The 20,850-nt window shown below is 42.9% G+C and overlaps 1 protein-coding gene across 1 annotated transcript in view; it reads left to right on the plus strand.

Annotated features, from left to right (window-relative positions):
- Positions 1 to 763: 763 nt before the first annotated feature.
- The window catches only part of NDUFA10 (NADH:ubiquinone oxidoreductase subunit A10), a 43,554-nt gene continuing 23,467 nt past the window's right edge, over positions 764 to 20,850 (plus strand). Inside the window, exons 1-7 of the mRNA XM_052791456.1 lie at positions 764 to 907; positions 2,048 to 2,216; positions 2,833 to 3,048; positions 3,866 to 3,952; positions 7,468 to 7,589; positions 10,238 to 10,317; positions 14,197 to 14,251. Coding sequence (XP_052647416.1) covers positions 827 to 907; positions 2,048 to 2,216; positions 2,833 to 3,048; positions 3,866 to 3,952; positions 7,468 to 7,589; positions 10,238 to 10,317; positions 14,197 to 14,251 — 810 coding nt within the window. The 5' untranslated portion in view covers positions 764 to 826. The remainder of the gene's footprint in view (positions 908 to 2,047; positions 2,217 to 2,832; positions 3,049 to 3,865; positions 3,953 to 7,467; positions 7,590 to 10,237; positions 10,318 to 14,196; positions 14,252 to 20,850) is intronic.

Raw genomic sequence — 20,850 nt, forward strand, 5'->3', positions numbered from 1 at the left:
CTTGCAGTGGCCGGGGTGGCACACAGGCTGCATCCTTCACATCTGCTTACATGGCGGCTGATGGAAAGCGAGACGACGGACACAACACGGCCAGTGTCCAGTCACATCCTACCACAGCAGCAGAACCAGGAATAAGCGGTTCATCTGCAGTGAGACGTGGGCTTGCTTCCCCAAAGCTCAAGCCCAGACATCCCAATCCTCTTGACTCATGGACCCAGCGGGCGGGGGGAGTGCGAGGGGCTTTGGCACGAGGCCTCCCGTCCATTTCGGCCGAGGGGTCAACGCCCGAGGAGCCACCAGGGACGCGGGCGCAGCCGTGCCATTGTCCCACACCTCTGCACTTGCTGAGGGAACAACATTTGCCAGGGAAGTGACTTTCTAGGCGCCAGGCAGCCAAGGTTTGCAGCGTGCAGGACAGGCCAGGATCTCCTCTCTCCTGGCGCTGCCTGCCCCCCTGCCAGCTCTGCCTGTACCGGGACTCCCCCAGGGCAAACTTGGCGCCAGAGAAAGAGCAAGGCTCCCTCTCTCGCCCCTCGACCTCCCACCCCTCGGCATGCTCGTCTGCGAGGCAACGGGCTGCCTGCCTGCCTCCTGCCTCCCTCCCTGCCTGACTGCTGCAGGCGCGGCGGGGGCGTGGCCGGCGCGGCGGAGGCGTGGCCGAGGGCGGGGCTCCCCGCCCCCTCTTGGCCGCCCCGCCCCCTCTTAGCTGCCCCCGCCCAGGCTTCTGCTCCCCCCTCTCCTCCTAATGCCGCGACGTCATCTTTCCGCGTCCGCCCCCGCCCCCTTCCGTCGCGGCGGGGGACGGCCGCGTCCCCTCGGCGCCGCCATGTCCTTGTGGCTGGCCAAGCTGGGCCCGGCCGCGGCCGCCGCCGCCCGGGGCCGCCTGGGGAGCGCCGTCGTGTCGGCGGTGAGCGGGGCCGGGGAAGGGGGAGGTCCCTGCGGCTAGCTGCCTTTCCCCTGGCTGCGGCGGCCGCCCCTCAGCGCGACCGGGCGGGCTCACCTTGGGGTGCCCTGGCCGCTCCGGCCTCTCCGCGGGGCCGGCGGCGGGGCGGGCGGGTGGGCTGGGCTGGTAGCGCCCTCTCCCCTCCCGTTAGGAGCGGGGATGGGCCCCCGAACCGGCCTCCGCTGCCAGCAGCGTTCCTGTGCTTGGGGTGGGGGGGGGGCCGTGTCTGCGGGGAGCCTTGGGGATGGCCCTGCGGCGGGGGCGGGGGGGGCTGGGCTGGGCTGCTCCGCTCCTTAGAAGGGGACATTCCCAATGGGCGAATGGAGGGGCTTTGGGGAGGAGGCGAGATTTAAGATAGAGGCACAAATACCTGAGACCAGGGTGTGATGACCCAGTGACCTTCAGCTTGTGAATGTGATCTTCGGCGGTGCAAGCAGAAGAATGTGAAATAAAAATAAAACCTCACGTGTGTAAGTGAGGTCACTACATCGCTCAAAATAAAGCTTATTCAGTTTTTACCAAGGTCTGTGAGCAGCTTAGCTGAGCAGGGCAGAGTAAGGTACTGCCTTCAGCTTTACAGGCCAGGTGGATATTTCTTTCCACCTTTGTCCGGAAACTGTGTTGTGCAGAAATGAAGCTGTAGCCATCTTCTGAGAGACTGGGAGAGGGTTTAATTTTAATATTTACCCAACAACAAATAAACAAACAAAAATGCAAGCAAAAGCCTGCTGTAGGATCTCCCTTGGGAACGCACAGCATGTCATGTGTCTGTGGTCCTCAGTAAGTCTAGGAAGTTTTAGTCATTGTGTAGGTTCAGAGCAGAGTTCTGGCAGAGCAGTCCCGCTTCAGGGTTTAAATGCGCTGAAAATTGTTTCGTGGTTTCTGTCTTCTCCGCCTTGCGTTTCATAAACAGCTTCTCAGCCTAAATACCGCTTCAGTTGCTACGCTGAAATGGCAGCGCTAACTTTATTGTATGAAAATTCCTTGTATTAGATGTGTGAGTGTGTATCCTCCTGCGTGTGCAGAAGGTCTGAAAAAGCTGCACTTTGAGCATGCCTAGTTCAGCTAAGAAAACTAAAATACACTAATTTTTTTTTCTTTCAGGCAAGAATTCATATCAGCCCTGAGCAGCATTTGCAATATGGTTGGCTGGCTTACATGTTGGGAGACAGAGCTACAAAAAAGTTCACTGAATACAGCAAAATCTTTACAGTGGAGGGAAACTTATCTTCTGGGAAGGGCAACCTTGCACAACAAATAGCAGAAAAACTAGGTACATCTTATTTTATATATTTCTCTAACAGTTAATAGAATTTAACAGTGGAATTGTCATTCTTGTTTAAAGAAAGTCAGTTCACCAAACCAGCAATTCTTGACTAGCAAATTATTAGTTTGGCAATGCCACAGTTCATGTGGAGGGCTTATAGATAAGGGGAGAAAAAAATGTTGGTGAGGCTTGAGATGAGGACAGGATGTTTGTCAGATCTGTGGATACTTGTGTAGGTATGATTTGTTGTGAATGACATTTCAGTTCTAATGAAGTCACTTTGCTCACTGAGCTCCTAGCTCTGGTGGAGTCACTGAGCACCCTGAGAGGTAGGATTTTCTGCATGGGTGTGTGCAGTGCATCAAGGTGATTAGAGGATTGGTGGCAAAAAGATTCTACTTAGAACGATAGCTCAGCTCTCACTCAGGAGGTGAAAGGTGGCAATACTTCAAATTAGGGTTCGTCTGCCCTTCGCGATGTGATTGACCAAAGGATTTTGTGTTGTTTTCAAGAGTTGTTTGAAGTACAGCTATATATTTAATGAGCTGAATAGATGTTTACTGTAAATGAACAAAACTTATTATTTGGATTGGTGCTCTGTTGTGGGTTTCTTTTTTGTCAGGAATGAAATATTTCCCAGAAGCAGACATCCATTACCTAGACAGAATCACTGGAGACGGAACGTTGCTGCATGAGAAATTTAATGGTTTCTGTAACCTAGAGAGGTTTTACAATGATCCAAAATGCCCTGATGGACACTCTTATCGACTGCAAGCTTGGTTGTTTGGTAATCGTGTTTTACACTATGCTGATGCGTTGGAGCATCTGCTGACCACAGGTGAGATTTCACAGTAAATAAATTTCATTTCTAAATTAACTTCCAAGTTTAAGCTGTGAATAAGCTGTTTTGAAGTGCTTTGCTAGTATCTGCATTTTAAAATGAATGGCTCAATATTGTTAAGCTTTTTATATTTTCCTCCCCCCTTAGCGAGTACAGGTTAACAGCCCATTTAGAAAACTACCTTGCACGTTTTCTGTTAGAGTAGTATCTTATATCATTTCTAGCAAAGGAAATAAGTACCAGTTACTGATTTTGTTAGTTTTAATTTGGCAATTGATTGATGATTATTTTCAAGATGACGTTTAAACATACCAGGATAGCTGTGAGTCGTACAGCCTTTTTAAAATTCTCCCTAGACTTAGTTCCTGATGGTGTCTTTTGTTCAGTCTTTTTGATTTCATTAAATACTGTGGTGTGGTGGTATTTTTACAATTTGAGTGACTTCTGGTGAGAAAAGACTTCCTGTACCAACACTGATTTACCTGTTGCTTGTGCTTTAATAAATGTTTTCCAAAAAAGATGAAAAGATGTGAATGCCAGAAAGTTTCAGACACATATGTAAACGTACTCCTTAAATACAGTAGTACTTAGCTACTGTAGTGGTAGGCACAGTAGAAGAATATATGGGCGAGACAGGCGTGTTCACCATACATATGCAGTATGTTTGCGTGAGCCAAAACCTTGCTTTTTTATTTAAAATTCCTAGAAAAGCATTTGGAAAACTGACTGTAAGAGCAGTACTGTCATTAATTTTAAGTGTTGCTGCCAGCAGTCTCTTTGAGCCTTGCTGACTGGAACCTACTTTCAATTGCAGGACAAGGTGTGGTGATGGAGCGCTCTCCCTACAGTGACTTCGTGTTTCTGGATGCAATGTTTAAACAAGGCTATATCCACAAGCGATGTAAGTTGCTTGCATGCAAAAGGAATTTATTTTGCCATAATCTGTCGGAAGTGTGGTAGTTTAGTTTTCAAAAAAGAAACAAAAATGCCTGCTTGGAAGATGGGCTCCTTTGAATATTCAGAGTTGTTCATAAGGTGCTTAGCACCTTGCTGTTCCATGCATCAAGGACCAACCTCAAGCCATGAGACTTCCAGTTTTTCTTCAAGGCTTTGGTTCCGCTTATATGTTAAAGAACATGTATTCTGTGCATTGCTTGTGTCCTGTCAGCCAGACTTCCTGTAGTTCCCTGGAAATGTGGGTGAGCATGCTGATGAAGACTAGAGGTCCCTCAGGCAGACCTTGATCTTGCAGCATTAGGTGGGAGGTAAATAATGGGTCAACAAGGTTTGGCCTACTTGCCTTAAATGGCTAGCTCCCTTCTGAATCTCAAAAGAACACAAATGTTGCTCTTGTCTTCAAAAAGGGCAAGGAGGAGGATCCAGGGAGCTACAGGCCAGTCAGCCTCAGCTTGATCTGCAGAAAGGTGATGCAGCAAATCCTCCTTGAAGCCATTTCCAAACATGTAGAATGTGAAGGTGATGGAGAATAGTCATCATGAAAGGAAAATCCTGCTTGACCTGTTAGTCAGCTCCTTGTAGAAGGCTAGCTCAGTGGATGAGGGGAGAGCAATGACTATTGTTTATCTTGACTTTAGCAAGGCTTTCAATACCTGTCTCATAACCTCCTTGCTGACAAACTGATGAAGTATGGGCTAGATACATGGGTAGTGATGTGGATTGAAAGCTGCTGGTCTCAAAGGGTTGCGGTAAGTCGTGCAAAGTCCAACTGAAAGCTAATCACTAGTGTTGTATCCCAGGGGAGGATACTGGGGCCAAACCAGGTTTAAAGTGGGTTTAAAACATGTGTGACAGGACACAGTGGAGCCTCAGCAGATTTGCAGGCGATGCAAAATTGAGAGGTGAGTGGTTGACACACCGTATGTTTTGGTGCTGTTCAGAGGAACCCAGGCAGGCTAGAGAAATGGTTGGATGTTAACCTCATGAAGTTCTACAAAAGGGAATTTTGCACCTGGGAAGGAATAACTGCAGGCTTGCCACATACACTGGGAGCCAACTGTCTAGAAAGTTATGCAGAGGAGGACCTGGGGGTCCTGATGGACACGAAGTTGAATGTGAGCCAGCAATGTGCCCTTGCAGCAAAGGATGCCATTGGGATGCTGCGTGAAGAGTGTTGTCAGCAGGTCAAGGGAGGTGATAGCCAAATCTGGAGTGTTGTGCCCAGTTGAAAAAAAGGTGTCAACTTACTGGAGCAAGTCTAGCAAAGGTCACTAAGAAACTAGAGCATCCAGTGTATGAGGAGAAGCTGAGAGAGCTGGGATGTTTTTGGTCTCGAGAAGAGAAGGCTCAGGGGGATGTGTGTAAGTACCTGATGGTACTTATGTGTATAAATATTTGGTGGGTAGGAGTATTGGATGGAACCAGTCTTTTCTCAGTGGCACCTAGTGAGAGGACAAAAGGCAAAGGGCACAGACTGAAATACAAGGAGTTCTGTTTATAAGAAAAAACATTTTCTGCTGTGAAGGTAGTCAAACCCTGAAGCAGGTTGCCTGGGTAGGCTGTGGGATCTCTGTCCTGGAGATACTCAGAACCCTGTGGGACCCAGTCCTGAGCCACCTGCTCTAGCTGATCCCGCTCTGAGCAGAGTGGTTGAACCAGCTGATCTGTAGATGTTCCAGCCTCAGTGATTCTGTGGTTCAGGGTTATGGGTACCGAGCTCCTGAGCAGCACAGTGTTTCTGTGCTGGTGCCTTGTGGGCAGGCTCATAGAGTCTCCATCCTTGGCTAGGAATGGAACGGTTATGTGGCACGTGTAGCAGACCAGCCACAGCCCAAACATGCAAACTTACAGTTGCACGAAAGTTTGAAAGTCTGGAGAAAATAGCTGTAAATCCCAATCATCAGCTGACCCCTAAATAAATTGCTATTGAAACTCCTGTTTCTGCCTGTTCTTAGCAAATCTGGCATTTTGGCTACTCCTGAGGTGAAGGTAATTGTTTCCCTGACTGCCTTGGGTTTCTGCTGTCTTGTTTGATTTGGCTTAGGTTTAGGAGGTGTGTATTTGTTTTTTAACACCCGTAAGTTGCAACTTCTTGCTGAATGAGTTTGAGAGCTGGTTATAATGAACTGTGTCTTAACTGCTCTGTGCTGGAGAGGCAAGCAAAGCCCAGCAACCACAGTTTATAGTTAATATAAAATTCTGACAACAAATAATGGATTGTACTGAAATCCTTAAACAGCAAACATCTTGATTAGAGGTACTGCTGACTGCTGCTTACTGTGCTGCCAAGCACAGTAGGCTTTAAATTTTTCACAAACCATTTAAATTTGAAAGCCTGGCACTACATTTCTGGCTAAGCTGGTGAGTCTTATTGAGGACAGCTTGCACTTCAGCCAGGTCAAATGGAGCTTGTGCTATTCATGCTACTTAAATGTTGAATAGATGCTTTCCCTGAACCTGCATGGCTTCCTAATCACCAGCTATGAGCCCCCAAATTCTTCAGGTATTTGATTGATGTGGTAGAAAAACCCAATTGCACAGAACTGACCAACTCCCCTCAGATACCTTTTTCTGTATGGGAAGGTGAGGTCCTCCAGTCCTATCCTCTGAAGCGGAGTCTGGTTGTCGTGTTTTTGGAGAGGTCTGCTGTTGCTTGTGTAGAGCACAGAGCTCTTGAGTAATAGTAGTGCAGAGTATGCCTCCAGTACAGGTGAGGGAGGGACCCTGCTGGATTGGTGACCTCTTAAAATACTTGCTTCACCCCAGCATGATTTTGTGTATGCATCGGAGAGCAAGGCAAATGCCTGCCTGATCCTTGGGTTTCCTCCCATGGTGGGAAGTGAGTACTTCTTGCAAAGTCCTCTTGAAGCATGTGACTTTTTTTGCCATTACAGCCTTTGCCACACTATCATCTTTGTGGTAGGACAGGGCCACTTATTTCACGTATAAGCCTGTGGCAGAAGGCAGCCCCAGCCAGTGGTCACCTCAGGTGACCTGAGTGCTGCAGTCTCTCCATGATGTTTTGAGGGTCTGTCTCTAAACAACAGAGGAAAAACCTAGGTTTCTCTAAACTCAGAAATAAATCCCCCCTTTGATAAAACTGATGTTAGATTCTTACATCTCAGTGCTTGTAGCTTCTTAGTTTAATTGTGTTTTACTTTCTGTTTCTGGAAGATTTTTTATTCTAAAAACTTCCTGAATCCTATTTGAGGAAAAGCCTACCCTAAACTTGCTAAACCAGCCAAGAAGAGACTACAAATATAAAGGTGGGGGATGTGTTTTATTTGCAAATAGAATGTGTCTAGCAAATGCAGGAAAAAACACTCAAGAAATGATTGCAGATTCATTACCCCAATTTTAATGCTGTTCCTATTGCACTTGTCTTCATTTGGAATGTGTGTATGTGTTCAGCTGGGCTGCCTTTAGCTCTCCAGTGTGCTTGGTTTTGTTTTTATACAGGTCTTGATCACTACAAGGAGATCAAAGAGATCAGCATTTGTGAATTCCTGCCACCTCACTTGGTCATTTATATAGATGTACCTGTCCCAGAGGTGCAGAAGAGGATTCAAGAGAAAGGAGAGGTAATTTTCTCTCTTGCCACCGTTACTACCTATTAATGTCTGTTGTAGTTATGCACTTATGTGTGATTTCCGTGGGGTTTGATGCAAAATTCTGCTTCAGAAAAGCTTCCTGTCCTCTTAGGTATAAGAACTGTGTTGGTGATGACTGGGTATTCTGGTATGCTTGATTTAAAAAAAAAAAAAAAAAAAGAAGAATCACCTTTTTTTTTTACTGCATCAGCATGCTGTCTATTTCTGTAACGAGAAGTTCTATAAAATTCACCTGCTCTTAAAAACCAGCCTTTGTAGCTGCCATTTCAGGAGTCATGTCCAGGTAATATGCTTCTTGCAATACACTCCAAGATTATCTGTACTTCCTGAGTGCCACAAGCTCCAGCTGTGGTCCCTGTCTCCAGCTTCCCCAGCTGACTGCTTTTTCAGACATGTGGTGATGTTAGTGTGGGTCAGTTGTGATCAGCAAGTTTAGTTAACTTTCTGAAATTAGGAGAACTACTGCTTGGTGCTTTTGTGTTAACACAGCGTAACCACCAACTTTAAACTTAAAACTGATTTTGTATAGGTATTCCATGAGATATAAAATCCATGGAGCTTTCTGGCTAATGTTGCATAAAGTTCATAAGAAATACAGTTGCTTCTTGTCACTAGTGCAACTTCAATCTAGTCTGAGGTCATGCTATGTGACTCTTACCTATTGTTGATCTTTGACAGTTGTGGGACATTCTCACTTTTGCTTTCAAAACGTTTTCTTTGAGGGTGGCATAGTTCTCTCTTCAAGATGTCTTTTTTGAAGTCATAGTATTGGATGGAGACTACTGTTAAAAAGAAAATTAACTTGGTCTGTAGCATTGTCTTCAAATTACCTTTCTCATTATATCAGCATATTGGATTACTGGGTTATTGAAATAGTCTTGGATCAGAAAAGCTGTAGAGTTTTTTTTTTTTATATAATGACTAATCTAAATAAGGTTTTTGGTTTGAGTTCTTCCCCCTCCTGTGATATTTGGACATGTGCTTGTAACTGTTCTTAGATGTGTTACGAGGATTAAATGGTGTTTACCTGGTACCTTGTTCAAAGGCTGAGGGAAATTGTAGTCAAGTGAAGTATCTAACTGTGGAAAGCCTGATATAAATACAAGTTTTCTTTGAATCTTACTAAAAAATTCTCAAGTCTCTTAAATGCTTGGCGATGCTTGCTTCTTGGAGCATGTATGTGTATGTTAGTGTGCTAGGGTGAGCTAGCAGCATTTCGTTTCGCAGTTTCCTGCTCATTTAAGAGGGAGAATGATGATTGCCGAAGGGAAGCGACTTCAGAGCTGTAAATGGAAGGCTGCCCTTGCTGCTTCGTGATCTCTGTGGCCTGGCTTGCTTAGTCTACTGGTCAAGTGACTCTCCCCTTCTGCCCTCCAGCAGTTTAGGCCATGACTGAACGTGCGTCTGCGCTTCAACGAACAAGATACTTTTGTATAGGAAAACCATAGCTGCTTTGTTTTAGCAATTTCAGTGACAGAATTAGAAGCTTCTTAATGTATTGTGGGAACCTGTGAGTTCTTTGCCCTTGTGAGCATAAAGGTCCATGGCATTTTTGAGACCTAGCAGAAATTGCTGCTGTAACTGGTAACTTCCCTGGGGCAGTGGCACTGCTGAACGCTAGTGCTTGTTTGGGGATGGTATTTTTGGAAATTCTGCCTTCCTGGTGCATGTGGTGTTTGATTGGTACTCAGCGTGCTGTTGTTGCAGGGCACTGGGAAAAGAAAAGCCCTCCAGTGGGCCCAACTAGCAGAGACATAGATCCTTCCAACATAATGGGCATCTTGGATGAACATTTCAAGCAGGAAATGTAATTTAATTTTAGAATTGAAGGAACACATGGTAGATTGGAGAAATGCGTGGCATTTTGCAAATCTGGCATTAAAGTACACCGTGCGGCAGATGCTGCTGGTGGCGAACTGTTTAACAGCGGGTATAATAGCCATGAAATCTCAAAGAAAGATTTTTGGAGTGGGTGGTCGCCTGTGCACGTGTCTGAAACTGGAGAAGTGGGTGCACGTTGGCCTTGTCATTGAAAAGGCAGACTTGGACAATCTGTTCTATGATTATCCTTTTTTTTAGATGATTATATATAACTTGAATATGCAGGTAGCTAGGATTAATCAGTCCTTGGAAAGTTAAACTTTTTGAGACTGTTGATGTGTGGTACTTTTAGTTTATGCGAGCTCAGAGAAAACAAGGTGTTTACTGTAACAAACTGAAATAAATTGCAAGAAAGTTTATTTTGCTTTTACATTCTTCTGTTGAATCGGCTTTTCCCTTTCTTTCTAGATTCACTAGCATATCAGAAGAATCTTACTCATATGGCTAATTATTAAACAATGGACATAGTAGTACATGGTAAAGCAGTGATTAATGCAGACTTCTTCCTTGGGCTACTCTAGATACTTAGTGCCACATAAGAAATTCTAAACATTCCAACTGTCTTAATTCTTAAAATTTTCGTTAATGTGTATGTGGTTCACTGGACATTTGGCTGCTAATGCAAGAGTGAGCTCTTGACAGATGGTATAACAGTGCCTTCTGCTTAGACTGGAATCTATGTTGGTAAGAAAAGAAAGAAAACTCATTTCACAATATTGTTTTCTGTTTGTTTCTAGCCATATGAGAAAAAGGTGTCTGCTTTGTATCTCCAGAACATTGAGGATGCTTACAAGAAAACTTTCTTACCGGAGATCAGGTTAGCGAACCAAACTGTTTTGTCTGAGTCTTTGAGTAAAAATGAGTGCAAATCCTAAAATCTCTGCCAATATAAGCAAATAAAAACATGTCGTGAGAAATCCTCTTTGTGCTACATAGTACAATATTATGTCTTAATGAATGGGGTATTGCATCCATGGCATACTAATTACGTATACTTGTGTGTAGTTACCTCTGGCATCTGAAAAGCCTGATGTCAGTGTAACAATGTCGGAAAACTAAAAACGAAGTCTTTTTAGGTGTGAGCTTTGTAAAGTAATGTTTTTTGACTGAACAGATTAAGCGTGGGTGAAGTGTTGCACAATAGTAAATTAATTGGATTTCATTAATTGACCTATCTAATATCATGGAATCATAGTCATTTACATTGGAAAAGACCTTTAGGATCAGGGAGTCCTGCCACAGTATGTTGCAAATAATGTTGCAAAGCTAATGAGCCCCAATCCGCAGTATGGATTTTTCATCCTGCTGACTTGGGGCGTTGCAACTTTGCTGTCATGCGGTTGGATACAGGGAAGCATAAATTTGTTCATAGTTAAGAGCACTTCAGCAGCAAAGGCAGGAATCTGGTCTGTGTTTGCTCTGCAAAACAAGTTCTGTCTCCCTCTTCTGACAGTGCTCTGTGTGGTTGGTGTTGACACCTTTGTTTCTCTTTCTGTTAGCTCACAACAGTGGTTGGAGTGCTTTCTTGGAGTGATGTCCAGAATGCTATGGCTATAGCAGTGTGTGTGTGTGTTTGCATGACTTGAGGAGCGTGTGATGCAATATAAACTTTTCTCAGGCCTTTTTGGAAACTTTGGGATTTTTCTCTCTCAAAACCACCTTTCAGTTGCCATAGCTTTGGCTAGTTTCTTGATAGTGATGCAAAATCAGAGGAGAAAGAGGTTTCCAGGCAAGGACTTGTTCCCTCTCCTGCTTCTGTTTCTCCACCTCATCAGGCATATACTTGACAGCCTTCTGCATTGGAAAAGGATTTGATGGACTTGTTGGTGCTGTTAAAGACTGCACTGCTACCAGCTCTGAGAGACTAAAGGTGCTCTTCTCTGGGCTCCCCTGGCTTTCTCTAGCTGGGAAGCAAGAATGCGTGCACTGTAAACTTGAGATGAGTAGACTATTACAGTTTGCCAGCTGTCCCAATTCTTATAGAAGAGGTCTATCAAAAAATCAAACTGTCTTAAAAATCTAAAAGCATATGAATGCAAGCAGTCTTGGTCCCTCATAAACAGATAGCTTTCTGGAAGGGGAAACTCTTAAAGGTCACAGAGCCAGGCCTACTTTACATAAAACGATCTAATCATGCAAGGTTCGGTGTGTGCATGAACCTGACTGTTTAAGTCAAAGTAGATCTTCAGGTATATTGTAGCCTGCTTGTTTCCCCTTGCTTTCTTGCTCCATCTCCCAAGGTAAATCAGTGTAATTGTGCTGTCAGCAATTGAACTGCATAGCTTCATATTGAGCTTGTCATTCATACAGCGCAGAAGCTGATGGTGTGATGTATGGTCAGCTGCCTCCCAGTGCGTCCCCCACAGGTTAGCAGCCAGCACATGGCGCTCAGAAGGAAACAGGGGCTAAGGATGAATAGGGAGGCTGGGAAGCCTTGGGATTGTCATCCCCCTGAGGGCAGAACTGTTTTGAATTTACTGGTGAGGAGAAAAATGCTGCTTGTTCTTTGGATCAAATCGAGCCCCAGAAATATACCGTGGTGTTTAGTGAGGCTAAATCCTAGACCTGGTCCTGCTGTGATTTCAACTCTTTCCCCTTTGTCTGTACATGGTCACTACACTTGTTAAGCAAACACCCTCTGGTTGGCATCCTCATCAGCAGATGGGCTTACAATAGCTTGTCAGATCAATCTTTGTGCTCGGGTCTGAAGAAGGATGTCTCTGTCCCCTTGACGTGGGGGAGTTGTGAATGTGTGAAACTTCAGCTTTGTACATCTCTGGACCTCGCTGATGGCTTGTATATTGGATAAATATACAGAAGCTTCAACTGTCTTTGTTCACTGGCTTGCAGAGTGATGCAGTGAACTATATTCATGCCTGGCTATTAGTCTCTAGGCAGACTAAGAAGTATTTGATTCCCTAACTCTTGAGGATGACCAAAATCTGGTTCAAACAGGCTAAAAAGAGTTGGCTGTTGAACCAAATCCTGCATACTTTCCATGTTGCAGCTTATGTTTGCTTGTTCTCTTGCTTTTCTTGAAATGCAGGAGGAAAATAGTGTAGTTTGTTACTTAGCAAAATTCCTATTATCTTGTTCCATTTAATTGGAGCAACTTGATGCTGCTTGAAGTGCTGCGTTTTATAGTGGATATTTGACTATGTTAAAATTGGTGCTTCCTTTCTAGTCTGACATGTTTATGATTGCCTTTTTAATGTGTCTTTTGATAGTGATTTGTGAGCCTGGTGCTGTGGCAGGTACTACCTTGTGATTTTGAACAGACCGCTTTTGTTTTTTGTTTGGTTTTTCTTTTCCTGGACTAAAGCCCTAAGATTGCTAATCTTCTCTTTCATATCCAATGCTGCTTCCACTGAGCAGCTGTTTTCTCTTAATGAAAGCCCTAATAATCTGCAGAGTATCAAGTGATTTGATCTGTGTTGTTAATGCAATTGCCTCTGGCATATATGAAGTCTAACCTCTCCCTTTGATTACTGATAGTTGATATTGAAGATGCGAGTATGCATGCTACACTGTCACAGCAGCTCCCTTTGAAAGGAGACCTTTTCTTGCTGTGGCTGAAGAGTTGTGTGAGGCTTTCTGCTTTGTTCTCAAGTTGAGAACAAACTCTTTAAGTAGTTTCCCTACTACAAGCACCAGTTGAATGGCTGACTGTAAGAGCTTGGGGGTTTGTAGGAATAAAAGGCATTTTATAAATGAACTTTTTTTACCAGAGCTGTTTTGACTGACCAGTGTTAATGCAGACCAGGAACTAGTTTGGACTGCTGCAGTTATAAATTATTTTGATAATGTGACTACTTAGAACAACTTAGATTGCCAACCTTAATCCTGATTAAAGTTGGAAGTGGTTGTGCTAAGCAAAAAGTCTGTAAATTCTTCTCCATGCTTTTCAGCTTTGCTATGTGTTGTTTGATATACCGTGCACATTTGGCATCCATTTTGTTTTCTCTTAAGTTTTTGTTAGCTAAAGGAAAGGTCTTCCAGGGCAGCTGGAGCAGGTTTGGGAACAACTGTTACTGAGGGCAGCTGTGTGTATGTAGTAGTGAAACATTCATATAGGAATTCCTTTTGTGGCCCAGCTCTGCAAGTGACTTTTCTATGAAGGCTGCTGTATGAATAAGAAAACAATCTTGTAATAAGTAAGCTACTACCTGTTTTAAGTGTTTTTATACTTACAGATCCTGCTGCCTGCGTTGTATTGGTTTAGTTAGCTCAGTCTTAGTAAATAACAATGAATTAATGTATTCTTCTCTTAAAAATTACCCACAGGTATCAATGTACTTGTAAAAAGGAAGGTCTGCAGAAGTTTTGGGTTAGACTGGTTGAAAATTTCACTTGGCTTCAAATAGACTGGGCAATTGTAATTGGGGCAAGTATCCACATTAATGAAATGGAAACAAATTCATAGGTGGGATTTTTTTTTTTTTTTTTTTGAACTGAAACTATGTAGATACCACAGGCCATTTGCCCTTTAAAAACAATTTTCCACCAGGAAAGCAGCAACTTACAGGTCTAACAGGAATTCTATTGGAAGAACTCTGTAAGCATTCTAAAAAATTGCAAAGATTCTGGTTCTGTGTTTGTGCCTTTTAACTTTTATTTCTGCTTCATTTTGGAACAGGGGGGAGAGGATGGGTAGAGCAGTTGTATTGGGGGAATTCAATTTTTTTCCTCTTTGCAGCGAGACCAGTGAAGTTCTGCAGTACACAGCAACTGAGGCAGAGGATGTGGAGAAGGTAAGAGTTCGCTGCATACATTGATTTTTTTTTTTTTTTTAAACTTCAAAGACTGAAATGTAAAGAGAACACGTTGTCCTAGATAACAAACTTGGTTAACTACTTAATGCATTTAGTGTTTGTTGCTATGGAAAAGATCTGGGCTGGGTCTGTACTAGAATATTTTGATAAGTGAGTGTTGTTTTGTCAGAGTGGAAATCTCATCCCCCATCCCTCTTGCCAAGATACCTGGCTGGCTGAGCAAGCAAAGCCCCCTTTAGGTCACATGATTATTGCTAATAATTTTTTTAGTGTCTTTTGTCTGATGTAACTTATGCCAGATGTTTACAAATTTGGTTTATTTTTCCAAGCAAATCCTGTGAGGGAGGTGGAAGCAGCATTTCCTGAGTCCCTGCTGTGCTGTGCAGTGTTTGGCTGTTCAGTCAGCATCCCTGTTTGAAGTGGCTGGTGGGATGGGCAAGGCTCTGCATAGCTCAGTTTTGGGAACTAATGACTAACCAAGAGCTAAGTCACCCCCAGCATTCAGCTGAGACTTTACCAGTATAAGGTCTCTCTCTGTTGGCATTTGCCATTGTGCAGCTTCCTGTGATCCAGGTTGGTGCGCAGGTTCCTATGTGATAAAATAGCTGTTGTTTTCTAAAAGCTTGTTGTTATTTGGTTATAGCAAACAGCTGGATAACCAGAGGTGTTACCCTGGGTTATTCACCTCTATTGGCTAGCATGTGGTATCTAAACTGCAGTTTTTTCTCCAAATGGTTTTGCCAGACACATTAGCCCTGGACCAAGCCAGATAAATTGCCTTCTCATTGCTAGAAATAAGCCATCTTTTATCATGTGACAGGATTAAGGTGAGATCACTGCTTCCTCCTACTCCACTGTGTTATTTTTTTGGAGTAGGTATAATTTATTTGCCTTATTTCAGCAAACATTCTTGCTCATGGAGTGGGATAACAGAAGCCTTCTGCTTCCACATTGTTAACTTTTCTCTGTAGCTGCTGTCCCCAGCTGAGAAGAGCAACAAGCTTTTTGTAGTTCTGGACAGGTTTGTAGCGGGCCCATTTCAGTTCTAGGGATGAAAGTTACACAGTGAATCCCTCAAAGCTCACTTGAATTCTGTGGTAGCAATAAGGATCTCAGCTGCACTATTATCTTTTCGGATATGTCTTGCTGATTTTAATATTTTCATCCTCTGTGTTTCTTGTTTGAAAGCTCTGATAATCCTTCTAGAGTCTGCTTAATGCTCTCCTTTCCTCTGTTGGAGGGGAAAAGAAATACAAGGCTGGTTATATTGCTTTTTGCTTTAGGAAATAGGTCCAGACCTTTGCACAGCAGTTATGTGATTAGTTCCTAAATCAGCTGGGAACAGAGAAGTGGCAGGTTGATTACTCTGGGATGGAAAACGTACTAGTTTGGGAAGGGGATAAGGTTGGGAAACTGTAACAGGCTTTCCCAAATCAGATGCAAAAGGCAAACAACATTTGCTTTAGTATACCAGCATGTGTCCACCCACCTGCACTATGTATGACATTCAGCAGGTAGCAGGCCATCTTACTGCAGAGGTTTGTGTGTAGTTTTGTGGGGGCGCTTCCATCTTGCCATGGGACATGTCTTAGAGGCTTTCCTAGCTAAGCCTCCAAGTCAATGCTTAACTAAAGATCCTTAAGCCCCACTTTGGCATTCGTAGCAAGGGAGGCTTCTGACTGCTTACCGCCTTTGTGGAGTTCTTAAAAAAAAAAAAAAAAAAAAAAAAAGAAAAAGCATATTTGAACATTTCTAAGTGTTGCAGGAGGTAGCCTGTTACTGCTGTGCTCAGTTACTGATGGACTGGGTTTGACTGGGATCAAGTTAATTTTCTTTGCAAGAGCCCATATGGTGCTGTGCTTTAGATCTGACCAAAACAGTGTTAATAATGCACTGGTATTTTAGCTATTGCTGAGCAGTGCTTGCATGGTGTCAAGGCTGTCTGTTTCTCACTCTGCCCTCTGTGATTAGGCTAGGGGTGTGCAGAGGTTTTGGAGGGGACACAGCTGGGACACCTGACCAGAGGGATATTCCACACCATGTAGTGTCATGGTTAACAATAAAACTGGGAGGAGTTTTTTTCCAAAAAACTGAGAGCAATCCTGGGAGCAAGGATCTCCTGGATCTTTGAGCTTAGTTCCTGCTGCTGGATTTAGTGATGAATCTGTTTCAGTTGGGAGTCTGCAGTAAACTCTCCTCTCTTAAGCCCCTGACTTTGTTTGGAGGAGCAAAGTTTGGATTCTAGTTGGCATCGTGCGTGACAATAGCCTGCACCTAATATCCTCGTGTTCCCATGCAAAAGCTTTGTGAAGCAGAAAATACTGATAAGGACTTTCCTGGTCCTAACAATTTAACCCCTGTTAGCAGCATTGCTGTGCATTTCTAGGCCTTTTAGTTCCCTTTATAAGAATATGGTTGTGTGCTACATTTTGAGTCCTGCCCTGTTGTAGCTGGATTTCTGGACACTCATGCACTTTATAAGAAGTTATCGTTACTAACCAGTAGACTTGTCATGCAGTTTGAGTTTATACCCACAGAAAGGGCTGGTGGCTTCAGTGTGACAGCAGGTAAATAGAAGTTCACTGTGAAATCACTTCAGTGAGGCAACTGCTTGCATTTGAAGTACTGCAAAATTTCTAAAATCTCTGAAGATGAGATGTTTTTGAAAACTTCAAAAAATGCAAAGGCCTTTCCCTTTGATCTGAGATCAACAGTATTCATTCAGGTAGCTACCTGCAACCTTTACCAGCTGACAATTCTGACATGAATCCGTCTGTATCATTTTCAAGAAGGTTAAAAATGACTGAAGAGGGTAAACCTTCACATTTTGTCTTAGTCCTGAAGTTACTGTTTCCAAATAGCTCTTGAATCTTTGAGGTTTCAGTCTTGTGAAGTACCCCTGTGAAAAAGCGAGAGCGCAGCTTCGTTGTTCTTACGTGCATAAAAAATAAAGTATTGCTTTAGTGCTAGCAGGGTAGGGGTGCCCTTGCTTCTGGGGTAGGTAAGGCATATAGCAGCTGGAAGGCATTCCTTGTCAAAAGTTCACATGCCTGCAGCCACAGTGAAGGTTCAGCTTTGCAGTGAGAAGCAACTTCTGTGGCAAGAAGGATCAGCATCCCGGGAATAATCTGTTCTCTGACATATTTTTAGGTTTTGGTTTTGTTTTTTTTTTTTGAAGGACAAAAATAATGAAATGGGAAAAAGCTGAAATGAACAAAAAACCAAAGTCAGAGTGTGGATGAGAACATAGAGCAATTATAGTTAGGTTTTTTCCAGATAACATAAAAGAAAGGATAAGATTTGAGAACCATGGTGTTTCAATCAAGAAGGTAGCCACAGATGTTTGGTAGAAGAAATAAGAGAAAGTTGGGAGAGGGGGTTATTTGCTTGTTTTCTCCCCTTCGTTCTCTCTGATCATGTCTTGAAGTGATCAGAATAAAGCAGTTTGTTTCCTCCCTAGATTTTTTTTTTTTGTAGTAAACCCCATTGCTAGAGATTTTTTTTTAATCTTTTAAATCGGGGTTTAAAGTCAGTCTAAAGCTCTTATTGCTCAAGTAAAGAGTCTACCACGCTCGGCAATCTTGGGTCATCACTGTACATAAGGTCATCAGTATGCACTGATGTTGTTCTTAATTTGGTTGGACAAATCTGGACTAGAGGAAGGATTATTATTTTGAAGTCAAAGTACAAGATGGTATCATTTTCATTGTTAGATGTTAGCTATAGAGATTGGTACTCTTTCCACTTCAAAGGATAACGTTGGTTTTTTCCCTTCTGTTCAGATTTATGTTACCTTTGGAATGAAATAGTTGAAATTTGGAAATAAGTGTTGGCAGGAGGGATTTGGCTTTGGCTTGTAGGGTGTTTGTTTACGCAGGTGTATCCTGTTGATAGATAGCAATGTTTAACTGTTAGCTAGCTTCAGTCTACAGATTATTTGCTATGTAATTTGGGAGCTTAATTTTTTTGTGACCTTATAGTTTAATGGCTTTTGATTTGCTCATAGCAGACGTATACAAGTTAGAAGTGACTTGTTTCTGAAGTGTGGTGTTTTTTTGTTTTTTTTTTTTTTTAAAGATCAGTCGGGGTTTCTTGTTGTAATTAACATTGGTTGTAGTTGCTAAAGGAGTAGTAAGTGCAGAAATGAGCTTCATTAGGGTGTTTCAGGCTGCTTTTACATGAGGATGAAACTGGGAATAAAAAGTTATCTATAGGTTTGTTTAAATTTTTTTTTTAAAAGCCTTGGATATTAAAAAAGAGGTGGGAGTAGAAAGGAAATAACTTAAAAACTTAACCAAAATTGTTTTAATTCCTCTGTGCTTGTGGATAGTGTTTTGTATTGCATATCAGTTTTATTCAGTGTCACCAGCTTGCGTAAACTGGAGAAGATGGTGAAGATGGGAGGCTGCTGACAGACCAGCTTTGTGCTGTGCCCTTTGCAGGTGCAGAAGTGAAAGGCTCCAGGGCTAGCCTGCATGAATTTTTCAGTTGTAGGTGATGTATGTGGGCTGAGCTCCTTCCTGCAAGCTGTGGTCTGAACTCTGTGGGGTTGTAGACTGCATTGCTTCTTGTGTCCGTCTCTTGCTTAAAGGAAAGACCTACGAGGAAGGAGTTTGGGGAGAAGTCAGCTGACAGTGCAACCTATTGGGGTTTGGTGTCTTTGTCCCCAGAAATGATATGAATAGGAACAGTGTCACCTTCTGCTGCCTGCCACCCCCTCAAGTCTTCCAACAGCAGCAATCACCAGATCACTGTGAAACAAGCTTAGAAATTGTAAGCTGTTCATATTGGCTTAGTTGCAAAGATTACAGTAAGGGGTCTCATTATTGAAACCATTTTTTCTAAATCCTGCTATGCTCTGCAATATATTAAGACCTGATCTCTCCTGGATATTATTACAAGTTGTGCTGCAATCAGGTTTAAATCATTCATTTGCTGCTAATTCCCAGGGGGTGCCAGGGCATTCCTTATAAATTAAGAAGCTGCTGTTCTAGCCTGGTTGGGAGGCTGATACCATTGTTAAGGAGCTGCTGGGAGAGATATCTTCTGATATGATAATAAGAGTGTGCAAAACTAATTTGGATACAGATTTCTTTTTCCCTGCAGCATATTCTGAGCCCTATTGTTAGCAACTCTATTCTTAGTCCTGTCATCAGCCGTAGCGGGGAGTTTCCAAAGCTTTGCTGTGGGGTAGAGAAGTAATTGCTTTTGCATAGTTAATGGGAAGTATGGTGAAGGTTCAGCTTTTAAATTAAATAATTAAAATAAATAATGGATATTTGAACTAACTTACATATACCTTTCTTTCTCTTTACATCTTTAAATGCTTATCTTGGGGAGTTATGTTACAGCACTTTGGTAGGAAGAAGCAGTTTCTAAATAAAATTTTGAAAACTCTTCTAAATGTATGTGGTGCAGTTTTCTGTAGTGTTTTTTGAGGACTGTAACATTTTTCTATCAACAGGTAGATTTGTTGGCTTTTTTCTTTATGTGAAAAGTAGGTTTCTTATGGTCTCAGCTACATTATCTGGCTTGCCAACTTTGTTTCTTTGTAAGAGATCCGGAATGGTTAAAGAGCATCTAAGCTTGCTTGAAGTTTTAAATATGCTTTGGTGATGTCATGTCAACTGTATTTTGTACGTCTTTATCAGCGAAATTAGTCTTTAAGAAATGTAAATGCCTCAAGGAGAATGATCATGCAGTCATATCTCTAAGCCATTATTTCGTACCATAAAAACATAATACTGGTAATAGAGTGGACCTTTATAGTCAAAACTACTTTGTAACAGCACTTTGCTATTGCGTTTTAAGTGGTAATAGATGGGATTTAGTGTTTGTTGTGATTGCAGGGAATAATTATAGTGGATTTAATGTACAGTAAAGAATAGAAGCGTTTTTCATTTATTATTCTATCACTCACTTTATTACTGGCATCTGCTTACTTGCTGTCAATGGATTGACAATGTGTCATCAGGATTTTGGTCCTGACCTCACAGCTTTATCCTTTCCTTCTGGAAGAGGCCTCTGAAAAGCGATGTTTGGAGCTTTAACAATCCACTCCTTCCCAAGTTGCATCAAGGTACTATCTCCACCTCATCCTGAACCTTAAGTGCGTCCTCCCGACACCAGTTGAGGTTTCCTTCAGATCTAGTCAGTCGTGTGTGATAACCTCAGGCTTGTGTTAAGCAATTACCCAGTGGACCAGCAAAGATCTGTTTTCTGGTGGAGCCAGGCTGTAAATGAAGCTCAAATATGGGATTGATAAGTTTGGGGATGCTGAAAGAATTATTTGCTGAGCTGGTGTTACTTGTTTGAATGGTTCTGGGTGCTCAGCTGTGAGTTTTACCTTTCTGCTTGGGGTGCGTGCATGCATGGGTAGGTCCTGATGACCGATGAAATTGTGAGCCTTTGGACTTCCGTCAGTATGGCTACTCCAAGTGTAAACATGCCTCGGTTTCTGTGATGTGAACCACACACAGCAACACTGAGAGACAATTGCCATAATTGCACTTCAACCTGTCTCAGTCAGTCAAAAAGGCCACTAAGCCTTTTTGGGGGGGTGGGGGAAGGCTTCCTAT

Source organism: Harpia harpyja, chromosome 7 (assembly GCF_026419915.1).
Source record: "Harpia harpyja isolate bHarHar1 chromosome 7, bHarHar1 primary haplotype, whole genome shotgun sequence".
Taxonomy (NCBI): Eukaryota; Metazoa; Chordata; class Aves; order Accipitriformes; family Accipitridae; genus Harpia; species Harpia harpyja.